Raw genomic sequence first — 22,403 nt, 5'->3', positions numbered from 1 at the left:
GAAATGCTGTTTAACTGAAATAAGGCTCAGAGAATCCATAACAGGCTGTATAATCTGTAAGAATAAGTAGTGCAGACAATAACAAGGAGGAGCCTATTCACTTTGAATGGCCAGGGTTTTCAAACAAAATTAAACTTCTTTCTGTAAAAAATATTTTTATTATGACCAATCATGTTGTCAGACAAGTGAAACAGTCCTAAAGCTCTGCCCACGTCTTAAAAAAAAAAAGTATTTATCCGTTTGAAAGAATCAAACTAAACCAATATAAAATTGCAGAGTTATTGATCGCGTCATTGCTCAGAATAAAAAAGTAAAACAGAAGCCAGTTTTGTCAAGTCAGCGTTGAGTTTAAAACTTGAATCTGGCTCGCTAACATTTTGTTTACAGAACAACAGATGGAAAAAAACAAATGCGGTGGCAAAGTTGAGCTCTGAAACGCAGAAACTTTCCACAACATCTAAAGCCAGGAGTTGGTCACAAAGAGCAGAGCGGTCTCCGGTTGTGATGAAATGACTGATGTACTCTGGAGCCAGCCACAGCAATGAGCTTCTGCATCCAGTGATGAAACACTGAGCGGGAGCCTGAAAACAAACTGATTGCTTTGATACTTTGTGCCAAAAAAAAAAAAAACAGCCGTGAGCTGAAATCCAAGTGAACCAAGGCAGAGTACGCCATAAAGTGTCTGCAACGTCACTATTTCACTATCAGATGCATCTAGTTCTCCTCCCTATATTAGCTTTTTATTGACATTTATGCAACTACTCAATGGTCTTTAAAGTTGAATGCTGCATTTCCTCTCTAAGGATTTGTTTGAGTTACAAACTAAATTATGTGGGTTCTATCAAAATGACACTTTTCTGAAATGCAGAACAAGAAAAAAAAAGGTTTACATAAAAAAAAAAATGGAGATACAGTACTGATCAATTGAAGATTGCATTCTGTCAAGTCTCCTTCTTGACCTTCGATGATTGTTGGAAGTGTTTAATCTAAACCCTCAGCTTTAGATTCATGTGAGGGGTCCAGACGAGGCGAATCGTCTGCCTAATAAATCCTGAAACTGTAGCAAACGGCTACACCGTCTTTCTCCTGGTCTCATGGGTCTGACGTTAAACCCTGGCAGTGAACACCAAAGCACATTCAAATGCAAAATAACCTGATTCTGCACTGCAGATGTTAACTCTGGCACCAGCCAGACCTGGCTTTTAGACCCTGGCAGCTTCCAAAACAGCATATGTCTTTAAAGAAACCCAAGAAGAAGACTTTAATAAGAAATGGCACCATATGAGACAAAGTTTTAAGAATATACATATGTAAGAGATGAGGACAAAGTGGTGAGTTTCTTCTATTTGAACACGTCTTGAAGGGAGGCAAAAACTGTATAGGAACGGGAAACAGTGTTATGATTTTTTTTTAAACCCTCTCCTATATGAAACTTTTAAATCCGCATTAAGCTACATAAAAAGATGAATAAACGGTGAAAATGTTTTGATTATACAAATATACCCTAAAATCTCACTGTAACCATAAAGCCAATGTTAAAGCCAGAATGATAAACAATTAGCCAAAAGAAAAAGCTGACCCTGACACCACAACATACAGTTTGTCACAACGCCACAGACGTCTGAGGATTCTGATGGGCTGCTTTTCTCATAAAACTCAACACTTTCAAGTTTCCAAGAGGTCAAAACAAAAACACCCCCCACTTTTGCGTGGCAGTTCAGCCCAGCAGTCTGGCTTTATGGCACATCTGTCACTTTGGAGCCTGTACAGAACCGGACCATAACGCACTTCTCCACAGACTTGTGACTGGGTCACTCTTTTGTGTGAACTTGAATCAGTCTTGCTGGATAACACTTGCAATGGACTGGGACCTGGAAAAAAAACAACTAGTCTGGCCTTTTCAAGGCTACGCCACAGAACACCAGCAGGAGAAGACGCCAGCAAAGATAACTACAGACAAGTCAAAACACAGAATGCTATGTCAAAACTGCAGGGACGGTTCTGTTTCTCAGAATATTGTTGATAGTTTAGCTCTGCAAAAGTCAATATGGTCATGTTTAGTTAGTAGGTACTCTTAATTCATGGTCCGTTTATCACAAAAGCTGTGTAATGCAAGTTTCATCCCCTTTACTTGCCTTCTGGGGTGTGCCAAGACTCTCAGCAGTGTGCAACCCAGACCGTGTGGACTATGAGCATCAACAAGAAAAGTTTTACCATAAAGTTCCAATTCAAAAGGGGGTGCCAAACGCACAATATACAAAAAACAGTATGTGAAACCCCATCTGGAGGGTAAAAAAAAAACTGCACAATTGCTTGTTTTGAGAGAACACTGATTGGCTTCTATCTACATTTGGATAATTTATCACAGGAATCACAAGGGCACTAAAACCTCGTCAGCTTCCTGATGAGAAATCACTCAGACTTGCTGTTAAAACAGAACTGAGCAATAATACATATTGATTTAAGTTCAGTGGGGTTTGTTTACAGTCAGAAGACCTGCTACTTAGCCACGCCCATGCTAGCCAGGTAAGATTCCTCGAGTCTAAAGTTTTGAATAATCTCACATCTGCTCCAACAGCAGAGAAAATTCTGGAGTGGCCGGATTTCTTTGCCCTCCGAGCATTTTGTGCTCAGTTCTGTAGTGGCTAATTGGTGGATGAGCGTCCGGGGATCTGACAAAGCAGAAACCCACATGAAAACACACACACACACAGGTTCGAGCGGTGACCTTTCACAGCCTGCCGGGTCTGGGTCCAGTGCCAGGCTTCATCTTGGGTACCCCCAGAGAATAAAGAGCAGCTCTGTTCCATGGGGCTGACGAACGGGCTTCAGCCACTGTTCCCCCTCTGTGCCTCAGACAACAACCATTGTTCTGCTTTTTAATGAAGAGTCTACATGGAAAAAATAAATAAAGGGTAACTTAGTCACTTCCTGGGTTCTATTAAGGGGTGCAAATTTGGGAGAAGGAAGTTAAGCTATCATCCGCCATTGGATGATACGCAAACACCACCTTACAGAATGTGTTAATATAATATTTAATGCAAGATTTTACTGTCTTTTTGCTTCACTTTGTTTCATTTTTATCTGAAGTACAAACTAATATCAAACTATTGTTATAACCTGGCCACAAAATAACACAAAACAGTGTTTACTCGGAAAGCCGGAGCACCCAGTCCTCAATCACAACACCGATTGGATTACAGGCAAGTTTTAAAATCCAAATTTATAAAAAGATTAAGAGTCGCCGAAACTGAAACCAGCTGAGAAGCAAACGGGGCCTATCAACTTGATAAATTACAGTTCAGTCAGACTTGAAAGGCTACTCTGAAGATTAATCTGAAGAGTAGATTTCAGACGCAGATCCCCCTCCCAACAACACAAATAACTCCTGGCACTTCAGCAGCCTTTAACAAAGCAGCTTAGATGTAATCTGGGCAGACTATTGAGAAGAGCAGCAACAGCAGCAGCTAAACCCACGCAGTCCCCCATATGGCATTTAAACGTGCAACCCCTCTACTGCCCTGACAGCAGTGATGAGTCTCAGCAAATAAAGGGGGCCTCAGTTTCAAGTGGACACCATGTAGTCGACTTTGTGGTTGACTAAAACAGGACAATCCCATTTTACTCCTTTACTTTTGGTTCTTAAATAAACTCAAAAAAAGATGCCAGCTGGGAAAAATTCTTCCAGATCTAATCAAAACGACATTCTACCTTGGAGTCTGACTATGAACAGCACGAAGGTCTTATGGGGAATAACAAATCCTTTTTAAGGTCTCCCCATTGAGGACACCGCTCTGCTCTACTTTCCTATGCAAAATTGCCAAGTCCATCCCACGAGGAGGGATTCTCTTTCACAGAAGGAAGTGATCCTAAACTACATGAGAGGACATGTTGGTAGTTCAGGGTTTTCCACAATTCCCCATCTACATCGTCGTATGAAACATTTGCATGAATCCGGGAAAGTTTGCCGCACCTCCAACAAAGATCTGCCTTAAACTGTGAAAGATGAGCCGAACGCTCGGACCAAACTGCCCATTTCAGATGATTTACAGGAAGTGATACGAAGCATTCCACCTTAAAACATGTGAATGTTGAGGACTACCCAGATTCTCATGCTGTAAACAGGCGAGATAGAACTCTTTAAAAATATACATCTTGTACCTTGTTTGTTAAAAGTGAAGGAATTCTCCCTGAGCTTTGTGGCAAGACAACGAACTAACCTTCTTGTTGCTTTAAACAATGAATGTTTGGGTTAAAACTGCAGCTACTTTCATGGTCAAAGTCACATGTGAATCTGACACTCGCATCATGGCAGAGGAATTACATTACAATTAGCCTAAATCCGTTTCAGAGATCAGGCAAAGACTCCGGGGGGTTATGAGGCAGACTACAATGGAGGCTTTTATTTGCAGCAATCTGCAGACTCAAACACAATCTCATCCAAGACGCGGCAGGTTAAAATTTAACCCGCTGCAGCTTTGAAGGAGCTGAAGCTGCTAAAACAGCCTTTAGACGTGTTAACTTTAGATTATTTGGCTGCACTTTCCACGTGAAGGTTCAGTAGGCTTAAGTTGCATTTTGAAGCAGTCTTTAAATTATGAATATGAGCTGAAAACAAACAAAAAAAAAGCCTGAAAGTCAAACCGATAAAAATAAAAAAGTAATAATATGTATATATATAACTATTGGAGTCATATCTGTCGGTCTGTTGGCAAAATATCTCATGACTCAAAAGATAGATTTTATTGAAACTTTCAGGAAATAATAATTGTATTCAGCTCTACATACGATTAACTTTACGAGTCAACCCACTTCAAGATGGCCGCCACATCCAACAGCCCTCAAGAAACACAAAAATGGCTACAATTTACTCAGATGAAAAGATTTTATGCTAAAACATGTTGTGATTGTAGCCAAGACTAAATCACAGCATAAACTCCAGTGCTACTGTTTGTGCAAGATATTTGACAACACTAGCATTAACTTTTGGACTCAACCTAGTCTGTCTGTTAGCAAAATATCTCTTGAAGTTTGATAGATTTTAATGAAACATTCAGTAAGTAATAATTAGGGGTGCAAGATATTGGATTTTTGGCCGATATCCGATATGTTATAACTTATTTGGCTGATAACCAATACCGATATTTTTCCCCCTAGATCTACTTACAGAGACTACATAGCTTTCTCTGCTGTGTAATTAAAATGCTACAATATTCTGCATGGTCTTTGTCAGTTTGGCCTGCTTCGAAATACAGATGCCAAAAAGGGGTCCGAAAATGATGCAACACTTCAACTTGGATTATGTTTCATGTCAAATGTATTCATGACATTTACTCTCTCTAACACAATGACAACACTCGAACAGTACAAATTTGTACATTTTCACTAATCTAAACTCAACCTGTTCACAAACGACAAGTGAAAAGCGCATAATGCATTAGTAGAAATGCTTCATTTATTTTAATTAAAAATTGACTTAAAACAGAAGCCGTTAATATCTGTGGGGTTTTTTTTTTTTTTTTTTTATGGAATGGCCGACATCCGATATTTAACGTTATCGCTTATATCAGCCGATACCATGCTGATAATATTGTGCATCCCTAGAAATAATTGCATGAACATCTATAAATGATTTACTCTTAGGAGTCAGTCCAGTTCAATACGACCACTACAGCTCATCAACATTCCTTCAAGGGGTGTTAAGACCTTTAATTATATTAACTTCTGCATCGAGCCTGACAGTTTATTCTTAGTCTTTCTTGCTGCACGCACATCAGATGTGGGCTGCTCAGCTCAGATGCTAAAAGCTAACATCTGAAAGCAGACGTTTCACGTCTCGCAGCGTGGAAATTCAAATGCAGTGTGCTCTTGATGAGCATTTCAGGTGACTGCTCAAATGTGGTCACACGGAGCAGGAGTCTTTAATCCAAGCTGCTCCCTGCTGTGATGCAAGGCTCGCCTGTTGATCAAACCTATTAGGAGCGGCAAGAAAAACAGTCCTACAGCTGTTCTTTGATCAACAGGTTCAGGCTCTACTGAATGGGGCCCGAGGATGCAAACCAGTCCACAGATGGGAGGGATGACAGGAAATGATTAATGATTACTGATCGGAGGCCAAGAACAATATGTCGACTCATCAGTATTATCAACCTCGTACGACACAAAGAAGCCCGAGAGGCATCATCCTCATCATCTCCTACTCAAACTGAGGTGAAGTCATCAGCGCCACTCAGAAGAGTCGAAGGCTATCATCTGCAGCTGAGAGACGTCAGGGTTTAAGGGTGGTAACAAACACTAAACGCTCTGATAATAGCACTAAATTCTTCTGATGCCAGAGGGCTTCCACCCCATCAAGAGCTGAGGCATCAGGAGGAAGAAGAAAGGGAGGGAGAGAGAGCAGAGGGGGAGTCCCTGAAATGCCATATGAAGATCGGCTTTACTGACAGCCAGCCCAGGAAATCCTACATGTAGACAAGTGGGGTTGTTTCTGGAAAGAGTAATGAGGGATTAGCTTCACTAAACTTTATGGATCCTTATTATTTAAAGACTCACGATGCTCAGAATATAATATGCATATAATATGTAGGCGATAAAAACCTCTCTTACACACAATCAAAGTCAATCACATGACTTGAACTTCCATGTGATTTTTGATTAAATCAAGAGAGCTTTGTTTACAATGAGTTCATACCCACATTTCACTGTCTGATATAGTTCAGGATACTCTGTTTTTATGTTTTACAGAGTACTTTTAATGAACGACCAACTCTCAAATTTCGCCTCACCGTTCTGGGAAATAGCCAAAGTTATTCCCTGCAGAGGCTGACTTTAAAAAAATAAAAATAAAAAGTTCACCAACAATTTCTGTGCATCAATCAGAACTTCTTGGATAGATTATTTCTAATCCCTGTCTTCACCCTCAGCTTCCAGCCTGGTAACAGTAATTGTTGGCACGTCTGTTGGCACTTTACGAAGTGACAGAAGTTTCAAAAGACCTGGCGTGATGGGGGCACTTAAAACCTTCATCGTCTGGACTTGTAAAGTTGAAAGAGATGGCAATAAATCCAAAGACTCTATGTTAGGAGTGCAGGTGCTTCTTATCGGAGTTTAAAAACATTCTCAGATCACAGTACAAGTGTAAAGCTTTAAAACAACTTTGATGAGTTTATGGTAAAAATAAAAAAAGACACTTAAATGGAGATGTACAATTAAAAGGGCACTTTTTTGTTAGAAATGCCCTTTCCCCCCTTAAAAACAGAGGGGCGTGCTGCACAAACTGATCCAACCTACACACAGTTGTCCCAACCCTGGACACAAGCGTGGAGAGAACAAAGAGCAGACTGAAACAACTTTTTCCCATAAATTTTCTTACCAAAACGATTCCAAATTTCTCCTCCAGCTCACCAGGCTCTGGCATGGGTAGTTTCAGGGGCATGTTGTGCCCCCTTAAGTCGGTGTGCTGGTTCATGCTGCCTGCGTTCCCCATGGTTCCTCTGGACCAGGCACAACTTTTGCCCCCTTAGTTAAACTTGTGTGGAAAAAATAAATACAATTTGCGCTTCACGGCGGTGAAAAATAAAGTGTTGAGTATCCTCACGCCCTCTGGGCTCCCAGCAGGTTTATCCAGGTCACTTCTTCTTTTTCTTCTTCTTCATAAAACACATGAGAGAGAGGCAACATTACACGACGGGTCCGAGCGGCAGAAGCAGCTGCGGAGACCCTGAAGAGACATTTTCTTCTCACGCGCACACAAAATGAAGACGCAGCTCGGACCTCTCCTCGGAGTTATCCGTATCTTGCACAATTTCGACTCCACTCCCAGTCGGTAGGAATGACGACGGGCATGATTCACACTGGTTCCGTCTTTCCGCCTGTTTGAGCTTTCTCAATCCCAGCGCTGCTGATCGAAGAGGAGGAGATCACCCCCCCCCCCCCCCCCCCCCCCCCCCCCCAGCGACCAGAGACGAGCCTCCCACTTCTGCTTCTTGGGGCGTGGCTCAGAAGCCCAACAGTTGTTCGCTGTTGCATTATGGGACTTTGAGTCAAAACAGACTGTTTTCCTTTTTTTTAAGTTTAGGGGATGCTTCTTTTTATTTTTATTTTATTGAACTATTGAACATACAGAACAAAGGAACACAAGAACAAAATAACAATCTAAAATTACAATGATATATGTATGAATGTACTCCGGTGAAGTCAGACGTCCCTGCTTGCACTCTTTCGTCCTGTGAACCCTTAAAGAGCCTCTTTTTTTCCTCTGCAACTTCCTAATTCGAAGGATCAGCTTGTCTCAATAAAATTGATCAACTTCTCCCGACAGGAGTCAGGGTAAGGAGGACCATCTTACCTGGACGGAAACAAATTGGATTCATGATAACAACTGGTTCTATTTCGTATAGGCTTCGCCCTTTAAGGGCTGTCGCTGGTGGGTTTATCCCTAAGGCGCTCAGCGCTGCACTGAAAACTTTAGTCCACGCCCACCTGCTGTGTGGGCTTCTCCCCCGGTCCGTATAAATTACGGCGAGACTGAGAATCGGCTCCCATTTATTCTTCAGCCAGCTAGCTAGCACTGTCAGAAGAACGAAGAAGGAAAGTTGTCCAGCTTTGACCGGCACAACCTTTGCTAAGGATGCCTGGGTCTTCGCCACGCCAACCTCCTGCCGTCCCGGTGAGCTCTTCCTCCCCGAGGAGAAGCAGACGAGCAGCCTTGTTCAAGGTAAGCGTCGAGGAGTACTTTTCCGTGGCGGACCACTACCCGCTGGACGACGCCATAGCCTTTTCTAACGTTTTTTCCTTGCGGTAATCGAATGATTTTCTCGAAAAAGGTGATGTTAGCAGCAGCCCCGCTGAATGTTTATTCCGTGGCGGGCCGCTACCCGCTGGACGACACCACAGCCTTTTCTAACGTATTTTTTCTTGAGGTAAATCAGATGATTCCCTCGAAAAAGGCGTTGTTGGCAGCAGCTCTGCTGAGTGTTTTTTTCTGTGGCGAGATGCTATGTGCGGGACGACACCACCACCTTCTTTGACGCAAAGTCACGCAGTGAATCAAATGACTCCTTCGAGAAAGGCGATGCGGAGCTGCCCCTTCCCTCCTGGAGAGCATAGTGATAGAAGACGAGTGGCCGAGTGGATGCTTAGCCACCTCAGATCTTCCCACGTTGGCGACCACACCGCTCTCAGCCGTCGGTGCCCTCCTCTCGGAGCTGCCCGGCATAATTCAGGAGGATGTTAACACAAGGGACCTTCCGTCCCTCGCCTCCTACCACCCTGATCTGATGATCTGGTTGCAAGGTTGGCTCCGCCCCGGCTCATCGTCCTGACCCCATCTGGCCTCGCTGTCCAACTGTGACATCACACTGGAACGAGGCTGCAGCTGGGTTGGCAAGCTGAAGACAGCCATCTCCACCTTCGCCTCCATCTCCAGAGTGCAGGGTTTTTACCGATTGGGGTTTTTCCCTCGGCCCCCCTCCCCCCCTGGAGCCAAGCTTGGCGGTGGCACTTGGGGCAAAAGCTTCCAGGATGGACCAGCAACCTGTCCCTCCAGGGAAGCATGACCAGATGGTGACAAGGTCCCCCAACCGAGCTCACCTGTAATCATCCCAGACGGCCGCAGCTAACAACAACGCCGCCCTGCTGGCCTACAGCATCTCTAAGAGGCTGGAGGAAGCAGACCTGCTGGAGGAGATAAAGAGCTCTCTCTGTAAAGCTGCTGATGTCATCTTAAACATGTGCCACCTCTGCGATTTGCCTGTCCCTCATCGTCGCCTGGATGACCATGATCCGGAGGACCACTTGGCTCCGCCTCTCGCCATCCTTGTCCGAAAGGCTGCAGAAAGACCTGCTGGAGGGCCCCATCACCCCAGAGGCACTGTTCGGGACCAACTTCAGGACCATCCTTGAGGAATCGCAGAGGTCCAAGGAGGTCTCAGAGACTGTATCTGGTGACGTCACAGTCCATCTGCCACTCTGGCCTTTGGAGGGACCGCCTTGGCCAATAACAGCACCAGAGGTGCTCCACAGCTGCAGCAGTGACTTCACGCCCAGCAGGCCCCCTCCACCAGGTAACAGATCCTTGAGGGGAAGGTATGTGTTTTTTGACGAGGTATGTTCTTGATGTAAACAGAAACGCCACTGAAAGTTGTTCATCTGAGACTGTCAGATCAGCTGAGCTCACAGCTGCCTCTCTTCACACATTCCCCACACAGAACGAGCCAGTAACCTCTAAACAGTGTTTTAAAAGGCATCGCAGTTCAGTAAATATCACAAAACACTCGTCTGCCACGTCAACTAAAATGATGTTTTTTCAGCAGACCGAGTCTGGTAAAATCCCTCGTTTTTCAGCCAGAGCCCATTTTTAATTTCTGCTGTTTTTCTGCCCACTCACAGAGCAGCGGGAGTAAACATGTTTCTCCATGACAGCTGCAGCCTCCACCGAAACGGCGTCTCACTCAGAAAGCGCTCACGCCTCCTCTCGGTGCACGCCGGCTCACCTCAGCTCTATGTGAGTCCGCAGCCTGGGCCCAGCACAGAGGCACACATACAGCCTTTGTTTTTTCTGTCGGAGCCCCCATTGGGTTCCCCTGGAGAATCTCTGGAGCGAGTGATGGCAGTTAAGGATTTTTTAGTCTGATTGACCTTCATGAGAAACATGACACAACACAATGTGTGCCCGCTCTCCGAGCGCTACTCAGAGTGGCAGCGAGTGTGTTCCCTGGACAGATGGATGGACCATCTGATCAGAAGGGGTTACACGCTGCAGTTCACAGCTCAACCCCCACCGTTCAGAGGGATTATAGAGATGGTTCTGTCTTCTCCAGAACAGAGCTCATCTCTCCAGTCAGAAGTTCAGGAATTTCTGACGAAAAACATATTTTCCAGAGCTGCTGGAGAACTTCACCAGAACGACTGGTTTTCACCTCCATAGATCTGAAGAGTGCATATTTTCACATTTCCATCATTCTTAAACACCCCACGCACATTCTCGAAATGCGCGGAGACGGCTCTGCAGTCGTTACACATGGCAGGAATGAGAAATCTTTTTATTTGGACGATCTGCTCTTATTAGCTCGGTCCAGTTAGAAAGCTTTTGCACAGACCAAAACACTAGTGTTACACCTGCTAAACCTGGGATTTCTATAAACTGGGAAAACTTCTGTTTGACCGTCCCAGATGATTGTTTATCTGGAAGTGGAGCTAACTCACCTACAATGAGAGCCATTTATCACAGCTGAGAGCCGAAGCTCTGTCAGCTCAGCTCCTTTGTGTCAAACCCTGCAGCATAGTGACAGTTCTGTCTATCATACGACGCCTGGGACAATGTCAGCGGCCCACATCGTGGTTCCGTTGGGCCCACTTCACATGAGACACCTTCAGAGATGGTCTGCCCACCTGTGCATAGATCCTGTGCACCAGAAGAGGTGGATTATCTTTGTGCCCCCCTCCGTGAGAAACGATCTGAATCACTGGGGAAACTGCCTCATTCTGTCAGAGGGAGTACCCATCAGCAGGCCTACATCACACGTCTCAGTTTTTTCACAGACACGCTCCTGTCAAGCTGGGAGGAATGTGTCTGTCCCAAGCAGTGGGATCACAGTGGCTGGACCACATGTCGCTTCACAAAATGTGCTAGAATGTTTGTTTTTTCACGGTCTGAAACGTGACTCAGCATTTGCCCCTGCTGCAGGATCCGCATTTTTCTGATCCACGCAGACAACAAGTGACAACAGTTTACATAAACCGTCAGGGAGACATGCGCTCAGCCCAACTGTTATGCATCGCAAAACAGCTGTTGTGTTGGCCACACAGAAAACTGCTCTCCATCAGAGCAGTGTACTTTCCCAGCATTTCTGAACAGGCGAGCGGATATCATGTCAAGGGGCGGTCCCCGCCACAGAGACTGGAGCCTCCATCCCGAACTGTTTTCTCGGATTTGGAGCAGGTTTTTGGCCAAGCATCAGTGGATCTGTCCGCCACATGGGAGAATGCCCAGTGTCGATTATGGTTCTCACTGAGCCCACGAGACGACCCACCATTAGGAGTGGACGCCTTCGCTCACAGCCTGTGGCCAAAAATGCTCCTTTATGCATTCCCTCCAGTTCTGCCGATATCACGGACCCTGGACTGGGTCTGGGAGGAATAACCGTCAGTCATCCTCGTAGCTCCTGAACGCATATGCACTCCGTGGTTCCTGAATCTGCAGTGACTGATATCGGGTTGGCTGTGGAAACTGCTGTGGGGGGCACTCTCCTCCAGACAGGAAGAGCGATCAGGAGTCGCCCAGAAATAGGTCAGCATCTTTGGGTCTGTCCGCTGAACAGATCCGTTTAGAAAAGATGGGCCTTCCACAGCATGTGGTGCGTATGCTCAGGGCGCACAAGCTGCTTCCACCACAACGCTGTACACATCAAGTGGACAATTTTGTCAGCGCTGGTGCGCAGAGAAAGGTGTGGAGGCCATCTTATGGCCACTAGGTGGCATGCTGTCTTTTCTGCAGCAGCTGATGGACAGAGATCTAGCGTTCAGCACAATTAAAACTTATGCTGCAGCTATTTCTTCCTGTCACAAGGGCTTCGGTGACAGAACAGTTTTTAATCACCCATTGATGAAGCGCTTTCTGAAAGGTGTACAGAGACACAGACCGGTGTCATGTCCACTAGCTCCACAGTGAGACCTAATGATGGTCCTGCACGCTCTGATCAAAGCACCTTCTGAGCCTTTAGATCAGGTTTTACTTAAATTTCTGTCATTTAAAACAGCCCTGCTGTTAGTTCTGACGTCAGCAAAGAGTGTGAGTGATTGTCTGCTCTCTCTGTTACTCCCTCATGTCTCAGAGTTCAAGCTGACAGCAGCTCAGCTGTACTGCATTTTAACCCTTCTCTGAAAAACATCACAAGCTCATTCAGATCAAGAGTGATAACTTGGATGGGTTGTATCCTCTTCCTCATAATTCTGAGGAGGAAGCAACATCTCACCTCCTTCTGTCCCATGCGTGCATTTTTCATGTTACGTGGCGCACAAGGCCGCACTGCGCCACTTTCAACGTATGTTAGTGCATTACTGGAGCCTCACTTTTGAGCTCACACCTGCCTGCATGCAGTCGCAGTGTGAGATATTTATTATCAGTCACAAGTTCATGACTGCTGATTTTATCGTTATTAATCGGTTCATCCTGAGGAGCTGTTGGTCTGCTCCGTTTATCGTTACACTGTTACAATTCGTATCCTCCGTTGTTCCTATTCACAGCAGCAGGTCTGCTATCTCAGCCTTTTTTCCTCACCAGAGATCTTTCTCCTGTGCACTCCTGCGCATGGAGCACGCAATTACGCAGCACGTAATTACGCACACAGAAGGCTGAGTGATGAAAATTTTTTTGTGCAAGCAGGTGCTTCATGTTGTGTCTGAGTGGACCCAGTGAGGCATAGACTACATCCTGCTTCGCCTTTAACCCACTAGCGATAGCCTTAAAGGGCGAAGCCTATACGAAATAGAACGTTGGTTACGTAATGTAACCCCAGATTCTATGAGTATAGGCATAGCCCTTTAAGCTCTGGGCCTCACTGGTTCCTAAATGGCTGAAGAAAAAAGCTATTTGGGAGCCGATTACCTGGTCTCACCGTAATTTATACGGACCGGAGATGAGACCCACACAGTAGGTGGGCGTGGACTAAAGTTTTCAGTGCTGCGCTGCACGCGTAGGGATAAACCCACTAGCGATAGCCTTAAAGGACTGCACCTATAGTCATAGAATCTGGGGTTACAGTACGTAACCAATGTCTGTGGCACTGCTCAGATGTTGTGAGAGCCCAGGTTGCTCTGATAGTGGCCTTCAGCTCTTCTGAATTGTTTGGTCTGGTGTATCACATCTTCCTCTTCATGATACTCCATAGATTTTCTATGTGATTATGTTCAGGCGAGTTTCTGGCCAATTAACAGCAGGGATACCATGGTCCTTAAACCAAGTACTGGTAGCTTTGGCACTGTGTGCAGGTGCCAAGTCCTGTTGGAAAATGAAATCTGCATCTCCATAAAGTCAGTCAGCAGCAGGAAACATGAAGTGCTCTAAAACTTCCTGGTAGATGGCTGTGTTGACTTTGGACCTCAGAAAACACAGTGGACCAACATCAGCAGATGACATGGCACCCCAACCCATGACTGACTGTAAAAACTTGACACTGGACCTCAAGTAACGTGGATTCTGTGCCTCTCCTCTCTTCCTCCAAACTCTGGACCTTGATTTCCAAAGGAAATGCAAACTTTGGACCACTCAACAGCAGTCCCAGGTGAGATGCTTCTGATGCTGTCTCTTGTTCAAGAGTGGATTGACACAAGGAATGCGAGAGCTGGAACCCATGTCTTGCATATGTCTGTGCTTGGTGGTTCTTGAAGCACTGACTCCAGCTGCAGTCCACCCTTTGTGAATCTCCCCCACATTTTGGAATGGGTTTTGTTTCACAATCCTCTCCAGGGTGTGGTTATCCCTATTGTTTGTACACTTTTTTAACCACATCATTTCCTCTTTTGACTTAAACAGAGAATTATTATATTCTGTTCTAGAATTACGCCGCTCAAGGTGGCAGCATGTTGGAGCAGCTCTGTCACACTCATTCTGAGATTTTGCTTTTGGAAACATTAATTCCTCTTTTTCTGGATGTGAATCACATTTTTTGGATGATTGTTTCCTCTGGTATCAGATGCTGTGCAGCTGGAAGGATTTTGGAAACTTTTTTAGTTTTGGACATTTGTTATGATGTGTAACCATGGCAACGAGGCAGTTTTTTTACAACCAACAGCAGCTGATTAACATCTCAAAAGCTCAAATAATATCTCGCCTACAGCCTCAAATCCCAAATGAGTTGAAAAGGATGTTCTGTGGATGCATTCTCATCTACCTGCCAGCTGTGCTCGAGTGCCTGACCACTGAGATCCTGGAACTAGCAGGAAACATGGGTCATGACAGCGGAAGAACAGGATCGTCCCTCAGCACCTACAGTTGGCTGTCCGCAGCAATGAGGAGCTCGGCAGACTGCTGGGAGGTGTGGCCATCGCTCTGGGAGGAGTTCTGCTCGGCATTCGGGCAGTTCTACAGACCGGGGGAACTGAGAGGCCAGCGGAGTCTGGGTGGACGGATTGGACGGCATCTGCAGCCAGTTTCTTAGGATCCACTGTGGGATGGACCTTTACAAGAGATCCTTCCTGCCTACAGCCATCAGTATCTATAACATCTCTTAATGAAATGAGGATAATGAGTTACAAGAACAAATAATTTCCCTCTGGGATTAATAAAGTTTTTTTGAATTGAATAAATCTCTTTTTGACTCATATTTTTGCATCCAAAATTGCTCTTCGAAGCTTAGAGAGATTCTTTAGAAAATGTCCATCTTCTCTCCAGGCACCGCCAGAGCTTTGATTCATTCATTCAACCTTTATTTATACAGATTAATCTAACTGAGCCTCTGAGATTCATTTACAAGTGAGACCTGTTTTTTAATAGACAGACAGACAGACAGACACACGTAAGGAAAAGAGAAAACACGAGGGGGAGGGGAAAAGAAATGATTGACAAGTCTCTGGAAAGAAGTTAAACTTTCCACAAAACTCCAACTGCAGTCATCTCACACACCCCCACCCCAAAAAGATGCACAACATGCATTAACAATGAAATCTGATGTCTTCAGGGTGGGGGACTGTTTTATGCACGACAAGATGACATCAGCATAGAGTTCTGGATATAATCCAGAGGGTTTCCACGTCCACAGTGGTTTCGTTCAGGCTGCTGGGCTGATTTCATAAGGGGGTGGGGGGTTGTCACATTTGAGATTAGCTGTCTGCACACACTCTCATGATGCACAACACAGCAGACTGACTTCATGCAGTCAGTACATGTTTAAGGACCCCTCCCTGTGTATTGTGTGCTTTATGGATCGTGCACCACCTCTCTGACTGCGTAATGGATATTATCGACCGAGTCGATGCTCCTCATTATTACAGCTTTTTAAAACTGATTATATCTCAAGGATCCTTAAGCATCCAAGAGCTAATTTACCCACTTACACTGTAAAAGAGAAAAGAGACTGTAAGGTTCTGTTTGAAAAACACATTTAATCAATGAGAGGTTTTCACTTGCACCTGCTATCAGATGAAGAGCATGAGCTTAATTTCACCAGATTATTAGTTGTAATGAAATCAGATTTGGGGCAGCACGGTGGCGCAACTGGTAGAGCTGCTGCCTCTCAGCGAGCAGGTCCTTGGTTCAAACCCCGGTCCAGGGGCCTTTCTGGGTGGAGTTTGCATGTTCTCTCCGTGCATGCGTGGGTTTTCTCTGGGTGCTCCGGTTTCCTCCCACAGACCAAAAACATGCATGTTAGGCTGATTGGTAACTCTAAATTGTCCCTAGGTGTGAGTGAGAGAGTGAATGGTTGTTTGTCTCGTTTGTCTCTATGTGTCCCTGTGATGGACTTGCGACCCGTCCAGGGTGTACCCCGCCCCTCGCACAGTGATTGCTGGACATGGGCACCAGCGACCCGCATGACCCAAAATGGAATAAGCGGGTAAAGATAATGGATGGATGGAAATCAGATTTGAATCTATAAATGACATTTTCTTTAAACATTGCTGAACATAAGGCTAAAATAGCAAAGTTGATTTCGTACAATTCTAAATGCACAACTATTTCATAATATCAGATATAAGAAATGAAATAGACTTGCAGCGTGTGTAATCTTATCTGAATATGGGCAGTAAAAATATGCAGTTATATATATGAAACTGCTTTTGTAACCTTGTGCTAATTTGCCCACTTTTGTGGGTTTTAGGCAGTTAAGTCTTTGCAGATAAACACAAACGGTTCTAATTTCTGCATCAAAATTCAACAATTTTATTTAAAACGTATGAAATCTAGTTTTATCCCTTTGCACCAATAATTATTTAACTATGGATTCAAACATGCAAGTCCTTTGACCAGAGATGGAGCCAGAGGGGTGGTGAGGGTGGAACTTGACGACCCCCCAAATGGCCACCCCAGTTGATTGACAAGTCACTGCATTGAAACGTGTGATTAAAGTAAACAAGGACTTATAAACGATTTGTATGTTCCTTTTTTTTTGGTACAGATTCTAATTATTTATAACATTTTGTTAAAAATGTAAATGAAAAGTATAAGGGACTAAGATTGCTGGAAGGTATATTCTTTGGGTTCCAGGTGTAAATAAACATAAACCAAAACCAGCTTGAGACACATTCATTACTTTCAAGACACCAAGATTGTGTAGTAAATGAAAACACAACTGATATTTCATTAGAAATAGTCAGTTCTGGTTTAGTAGAGGCGGCACGGTGGTGCAACTGGCAGAGCTGCTGCCTCTCAGTGAGCAGGATACTCTGGCTCAAATCCCGGTCCGGGGGCCTTTCTAGGTGGAGTTTGCATGTTCTCTCCGTGCATGCGTGGGTTTTCTCCGGGTACTCCAGTTTCCTCCCACAGACCAAAAACATGCATGTTAGGCTGATTGTAATTGTCCCTAGGTGTGAGTGGTTGCATGTCTCATTTGTCGTCACGTGGCCCTGTGATTCACTTGCGACCTGCGTACTCTACCTCTCACAGTGATGGCTAGACATGAGCACCAACAACCCAAAAAGGAAGAAGTGGGTAAAGATAATGGATGGATGGTTTAGTAAACATAAACAAAACTATATTTGCTTGTGAAAAATAGAGATAAACAAAACAGATTCTTCATGTCATTCACCAAGATTTTTTTAATGCATTTTGTTGTCCATCACATCCAAAAAGCCATACTAACATTATCTGACCCGTGCTCTAAAAGCACATCTGGATGAGTGAATGTGTAACTGGACTCAATCTACCCATCATCATTTAAAAAAAGCTATTGTTTCTCTGCCGTTACAGCAGATTAGCGCATGACACTAACTCGTCGCTGGCTAAACTTTGAGACAACAGAAGTCACTCTCATGACTGCAGTCAAGCACATGAGGAGCACAAAGAACTGATGGTGACAGCAAACTCCCCGAGCTGATGTAGTTCTTAAACAAAAACTCAATGTCATAGCCTCAAGCATGTCTCAGTCAGCTTACATAAAGAATTTAACCTAATAAAACAAATGTTTCCCTCAAACTAACCAGGGCAACACAGTATATGCACTCAACACCAGGTCAAACGTACAGGCGGCTGGGGGACTCTGCAGCTGCGTTTCTGTACTATTTAAAAGCAACCGTGACCCATTTCTGACACCTCCACAAGGAACTATAAATTTTTAAGAGGCAAAAAATACAACACAATCAGACCTCTGTGATGGAAACCTTGTGGAGAATTCACTTGGCTGCTATTCAGCAACATCTGCAAACTCAAGTTTGCTTAAATAAGGAGGGTCAGGAAGCTTAAACCCTCATGGGATACAAATGAAGCAACTTGCGTGTCTTTGTTAGGACAATCAGAACCGAAGAGAACTCGAGTAGGTTCTCAAGAGAACAGCGATCGACAAAACAGCACAAGAAAATCTAGTGAAATAGCGCCCTCTAGCGTTTAGACTGAAAACGTTAGTGCAGGATTATTAACAGAAAACCCAAAATACAATTCAAAACATATCAAACTATATTTATTGTATACAGAATAGAGACAACAAATAATGTACAAAAAAAATAAAATAACTCAAGCTCACTGGTATTTCTAACTGGTTACATTTTTTTTAAAACACCAGTGGACTATTTTAAAGCCAAATCCTACAAACACACAAGCAGCTAACAAAAATATGTAGATATATTCTTTTTACAAACCATTCAAAACTGGAAACACAGTATGTATGACTTATACAGTGAGTGAAATATTTAAATGATAATGGATCGATAAAAGGTGATTTTATTTTTAAGGGTCCACAAAAATGGGAAAAAGGGTCCATTTACAAGAGAACCATTTCCCTCTGCGTCAAAGTATGTATCAGTAATGCAGTATATTTTTTTATATCAGCTTCTTGAGTTGTAGAAGTAAAAATAACTGGGCATTTTTGGTCCAGGAACCTCACCGCGCAACATCATTTATTACATCCGAGTTGACCAGAACATATTTTCTTCCACAAAAGTTCCTGTTGTTTGCGATACACCAGGTAGATATTAAATAAATGTTGCTGGAAAATAAGATTTAAAAAGTTACAAAACATCAGAATCATTCTTCCATAAATGGACATAATTACAGCGTTCCACCTAAAATCTCAGCAAGTACTTTTTAAATGACAACACTTCTCACTTGAGATGTGCTCCTGCTTTTGACGGTTTTAAAATAATTCATTTAGACAAATAAAAAAAAAGGTTTTAAAAAAAGGCCATTCAGCTTCTCAAGCGTTCCAGATGAATCCAATTTTTGTCAAGAACAGCCTGACGTGAAGCCAAGCATGGGGAGTAAATTATAACGAAAAAGAAACCCAACATGAACAAAAGGTGATGCTCTACCAACAGTCCAAATGCCGCTTAAACAACTCCTCCTGTTTGTTGCTGAAAAACATCAATTGTGTCCTCATCCTCCATCTCCAGCTGAAACAAAAAGCAAGTTTTTACATCAGTCACACATACATTTTCACACTGTTAAGTGTTGTGACGACTAGATAAAATCAGTCATGGCTGAATTATGAGAATAAAAATAATTCCCTAGTATAAGTACTAATGTGAGGTTTGGCTTGCTGCGTGTTCTAGTTAGGATGGGTACTAGACTTTATAAGGGTTTGGTTAATTTGTGCAGAAAACTCGTCTTGAAAAACACACTGCAGAAGACAAGGGAACAGGAGAGTCCTGACTTCAGCTGCGAAGGAAATCGCTCTAATGACAGGCTGTGGAAGAGTGCGTAGGTATTGTAATCTTGCTGCTTTATGATCAAAGCGAGCCTGAAACATTTCCTTTAGAGCTTAGAAAATCATCTCCTTTAAAAGTTGCCTAACTGGGACATACAGAGTAATAGATGTAAATCCTGATTTTGGAAATACTACTACAATGATTAAAAGTAGGAAAGCATATTGGATTTTTGACCAGTGTTCAAAATGTTAAAATGTATCTGGCCGATACCAATAATTATATTTTTTCCCTAGATCTACTTACAGAGACTACATAGCTTTCTCTGCTGTGGAATTAAAATACTACATTATTCTGCATGGTCTTTGTCAATTTGACCAGATGCCAAAAAGGAGCTGAAAATGATGCAACACTTCAACTTGGATTATGTTTAATGTCAAATTTATTCATGACATTCACTCTCTAACACAATGACAACACTCGAACAGTGCAAGTTTGTACATCTTCACAAACCTAAACTCAACCTGTTCACAAGCGACGAGTGCATAAGTAATAGTGCATTAATAGATTACTTGATAGTTTCTTAAATTAAAAATGAACTCAAAACAGAAGCCTTTTATATTGATGAGGTTTTTTTTTTTTTTTTCTTCTTATGGATTGGCCGATATCCGATATTTAACTTTATCGCCAATATCGCCCCATACGATTCCATGCCGATAAGGTTGTGCATCTAATTAAAAGCATAGCAAGGCCTGGTGGAATGCATATTGCCTGCCGTTATAGAGATGTAGGCTACATCAAACTCCGGGTCAATATCTGTAAATGTGGCTGAGTTGTAGCCATCTTTGTGCAGACTAAGGTTCATTAGCTGTGACCATTTTGAATTTTTCATCCTAATTCAGTAGCACTTGTAGTATGTGTTGCAACTGGCCAAGCTACAACCACACCAAAATTTAGCACACGTCTAAAAATTGTTGTGCTCTTTAAGGTCAGCCATCTTGAAAGGAGTGAGTGCATCAGCTTGCAGTACATTGTGTTTTACCAACCTGTGCAGGTGTGTCCGTTTCATTTATTGGCTGTCCATCGAACCTAAACCTGATCTGACGAATCGACAGTCCCTGAAAGAGACAAGTTTGTTGACGTAACGGTGTCTCCCGTGAACAACGAGCACGTGTGTCAGCCTTTCCTGGTGGGTTTACCTGTCTTTCGCAGTATGCCTTCATGAGTTTGCTGAGGGGAGTGTGCCTTTTGATTTTGAACTGAACCACTGATCCATCCTGACCCGCCACCTTCAGGTTAATGTGGTCGTTCTCCGTCTTCACTCCTTCCTGCAACAAAAGCAGATCCACCGAACCGGACGATCAAAATGTCACATTGCTGTTTAACGAAACCACCACACAGAAAAATAATACGTGCTCCCGACCAGGAGAACGCTTTTATCGATTAAACCCCATGCACGCTGCTTTTGCTAGCGGTTAGCACAACAAGCTAACCGAACTGGCGCAGAGAGCCACAATGAATGGCGCAAATCACAGGACGAGATGGGGTTTTTTTTTGTTTGTTTGTACAAATTTAACCTTTTCAACGGTTACTCTAAAACATAACTTCCGTGGCTTCACATGGTGCAAGCGAGACTAAGACTTTAAGTAGAAGCTGCGAATACGGCAGAACTTGCGCTTAAAAGCCAGAACATCCGCAAACCTTTGTTTTCTAGTACCCGCTCAAACCGCCTGGCAGCAGGGCCAGCTTTTAGCGCAATGTGCTAACGTTAACTTGTCTAACCGACACCCCCGGCTCCGGACGGTGAACCCGAAACGCACGCTCCGTGGTTTAATAAAAACTCGGTACCGACCTTCGGCTTTTCTTCGGACATTCTGCCACTTTCTCCGGGTTTCTCTCGCTGACGTCGAGGCGCTGCTGTCGGTGGCGTTGCGGCTTGTTGTGTCGGCTTCTCCGGCTCTTTCCGTGCGGAGAGAAGGAGCGCGCGCACCCTCTGGTTTAAAGGCGATTCGACCAAAATGGTCACGTGTTCCACAGTTTTCGCGGGGCCGCGGACTCGTGAACGTGTATGGAAATTTGCGCACTCCCGCGCCATAAAGGCCTGTTTCCAAGAGCTGAGTGAATGTTTCCAAGCCATCCAGTCCAGGACAGCAGGTACTATAAAGCTTTACACTAAACCAGTAACCCCGCTGGGTACTAAATAAATAAAACACATGTGGAAAGATGTGGAAATTTGAGCTATTCAGGAACACGTCCCTGAACAACTACACCCACTCTAAACAAGACGATGAATGATATGTTGTAATCATGACTCATAATCTCCCAATTATGAAACGTCACTTCATAATTATGATGCAGCTCCTCATAGTTATGAGTTGCTAAATCATAATGTTGATGTGCCAAGTCATAATTATAAGATGCCCAATTATAATTTTAGGATGATCAGGAACTAAGTCATATGTGTCATAACTAAGTCATCATTTTGAGAGTTAATAAAGTACATTTTGAAATCTTGCTTTCCAGAATTAGGCGACACTTTTAGAAAATGCTCCATTTACTAAAATAATGTATTCTGTGATATGTGGAAGAACAAAGTAACTCCACAAACTGAGCAT

General features: G+C 43.7%; 2 protein-coding genes across 8 annotated transcripts in view; both read right to left on the bottom strand.

Annotated features, from left to right (window-relative positions):
- fmnl2a (formin-like 2a) overlaps positions 1-7,935 on the bottom strand; it is a 51,490-nt gene extending 43,555 nt beyond the window's left edge. For all 6 annotated transcript variants that reach the window (XM_037686927.1, XM_037686930.1, XM_037686928.1 and 3 more), the window contains exon 1: positions 7,373-7,935. In XM_037686927.1, coding sequence (XP_037542855.1) covers positions 7,373-7,486 — 114 coding nt within the window. In that variant the 5' untranslated portion in view covers positions 7,487-7,935. The remainder of the gene's footprint in view (positions 1-7,372) is intronic.
- A 10,886-nt stretch (positions 7,936-18,821) lies between these two features.
- sumo3b (small ubiquitin like modifier 3b) lies at positions 18,822-21,788 on the bottom strand. 2 transcript variants are annotated; one of them, XM_037686404.1, is made up of 4 exons: positions 21,641-21,788; positions 20,988-21,116; positions 20,835-20,906; positions 18,849-19,536 (listed from the first exon to the last, which is right to left on the bottom strand). In XM_037686404.1, exons 1-4 carry the CDS (start codon positions 21,659-21,661, stop codon positions 19,474-19,476), a joined length of 285 nt encoding a protein of 94 aa, XP_037542332.1. In that variant the 5' UTR covers positions 21,662-21,788; the 3' UTR covers positions 18,849-19,473. The 2 variants fall into 2 exon arrangements, with proteins under 2 accessions (XP_037542331.1, XP_037542332.1); XM_037686403.1 differs by having other exon boundaries at positions 18,822-19,536; positions 20,835-21,116.
- Positions 21,789-22,403: the final 615 nt, after the last annotated feature.

The sequence above is a fragment of the Nematolebias whitei genome, chromosome 13, assembly GCF_014905685.2.
Source record: "Nematolebias whitei isolate Nwh7 chromosome 13, NemWhi1, whole genome shotgun sequence".
NCBI lineage: Eukaryota > Metazoa > Chordata > Actinopteri > Cyprinodontiformes > Rivulidae > Nematolebias > Nematolebias whitei.
This window is presented reverse-complemented; position numbering and strand designations above follow the sequence as displayed.

What these genes read in the sequence shown, in the direction of transcription:
- sumo3b (XM_037686403.1), bottom strand. Translation starts at nt 21,661, where the DNA reads ATGTCCGAAGAAAAGCCGAAG. An exon ending in TGTCCGAAGAAAAGCCGAAG is followed by an intron (nt 21,117 to 21,640) that starts GTCGGTACCGAG and finishes CTTTTGTTGCAG; the next exon opens with GAAGGAGTGAAGACGGAGAA. An exon ending in AAACGGACACACCTGCACAG is followed by an intron (nt 19,537 to 20,834) that starts GTTGGTAAAACA and finishes TTTTTGTTTCAG; the next exon opens with CTGGAGATGGAGGATGAGGA.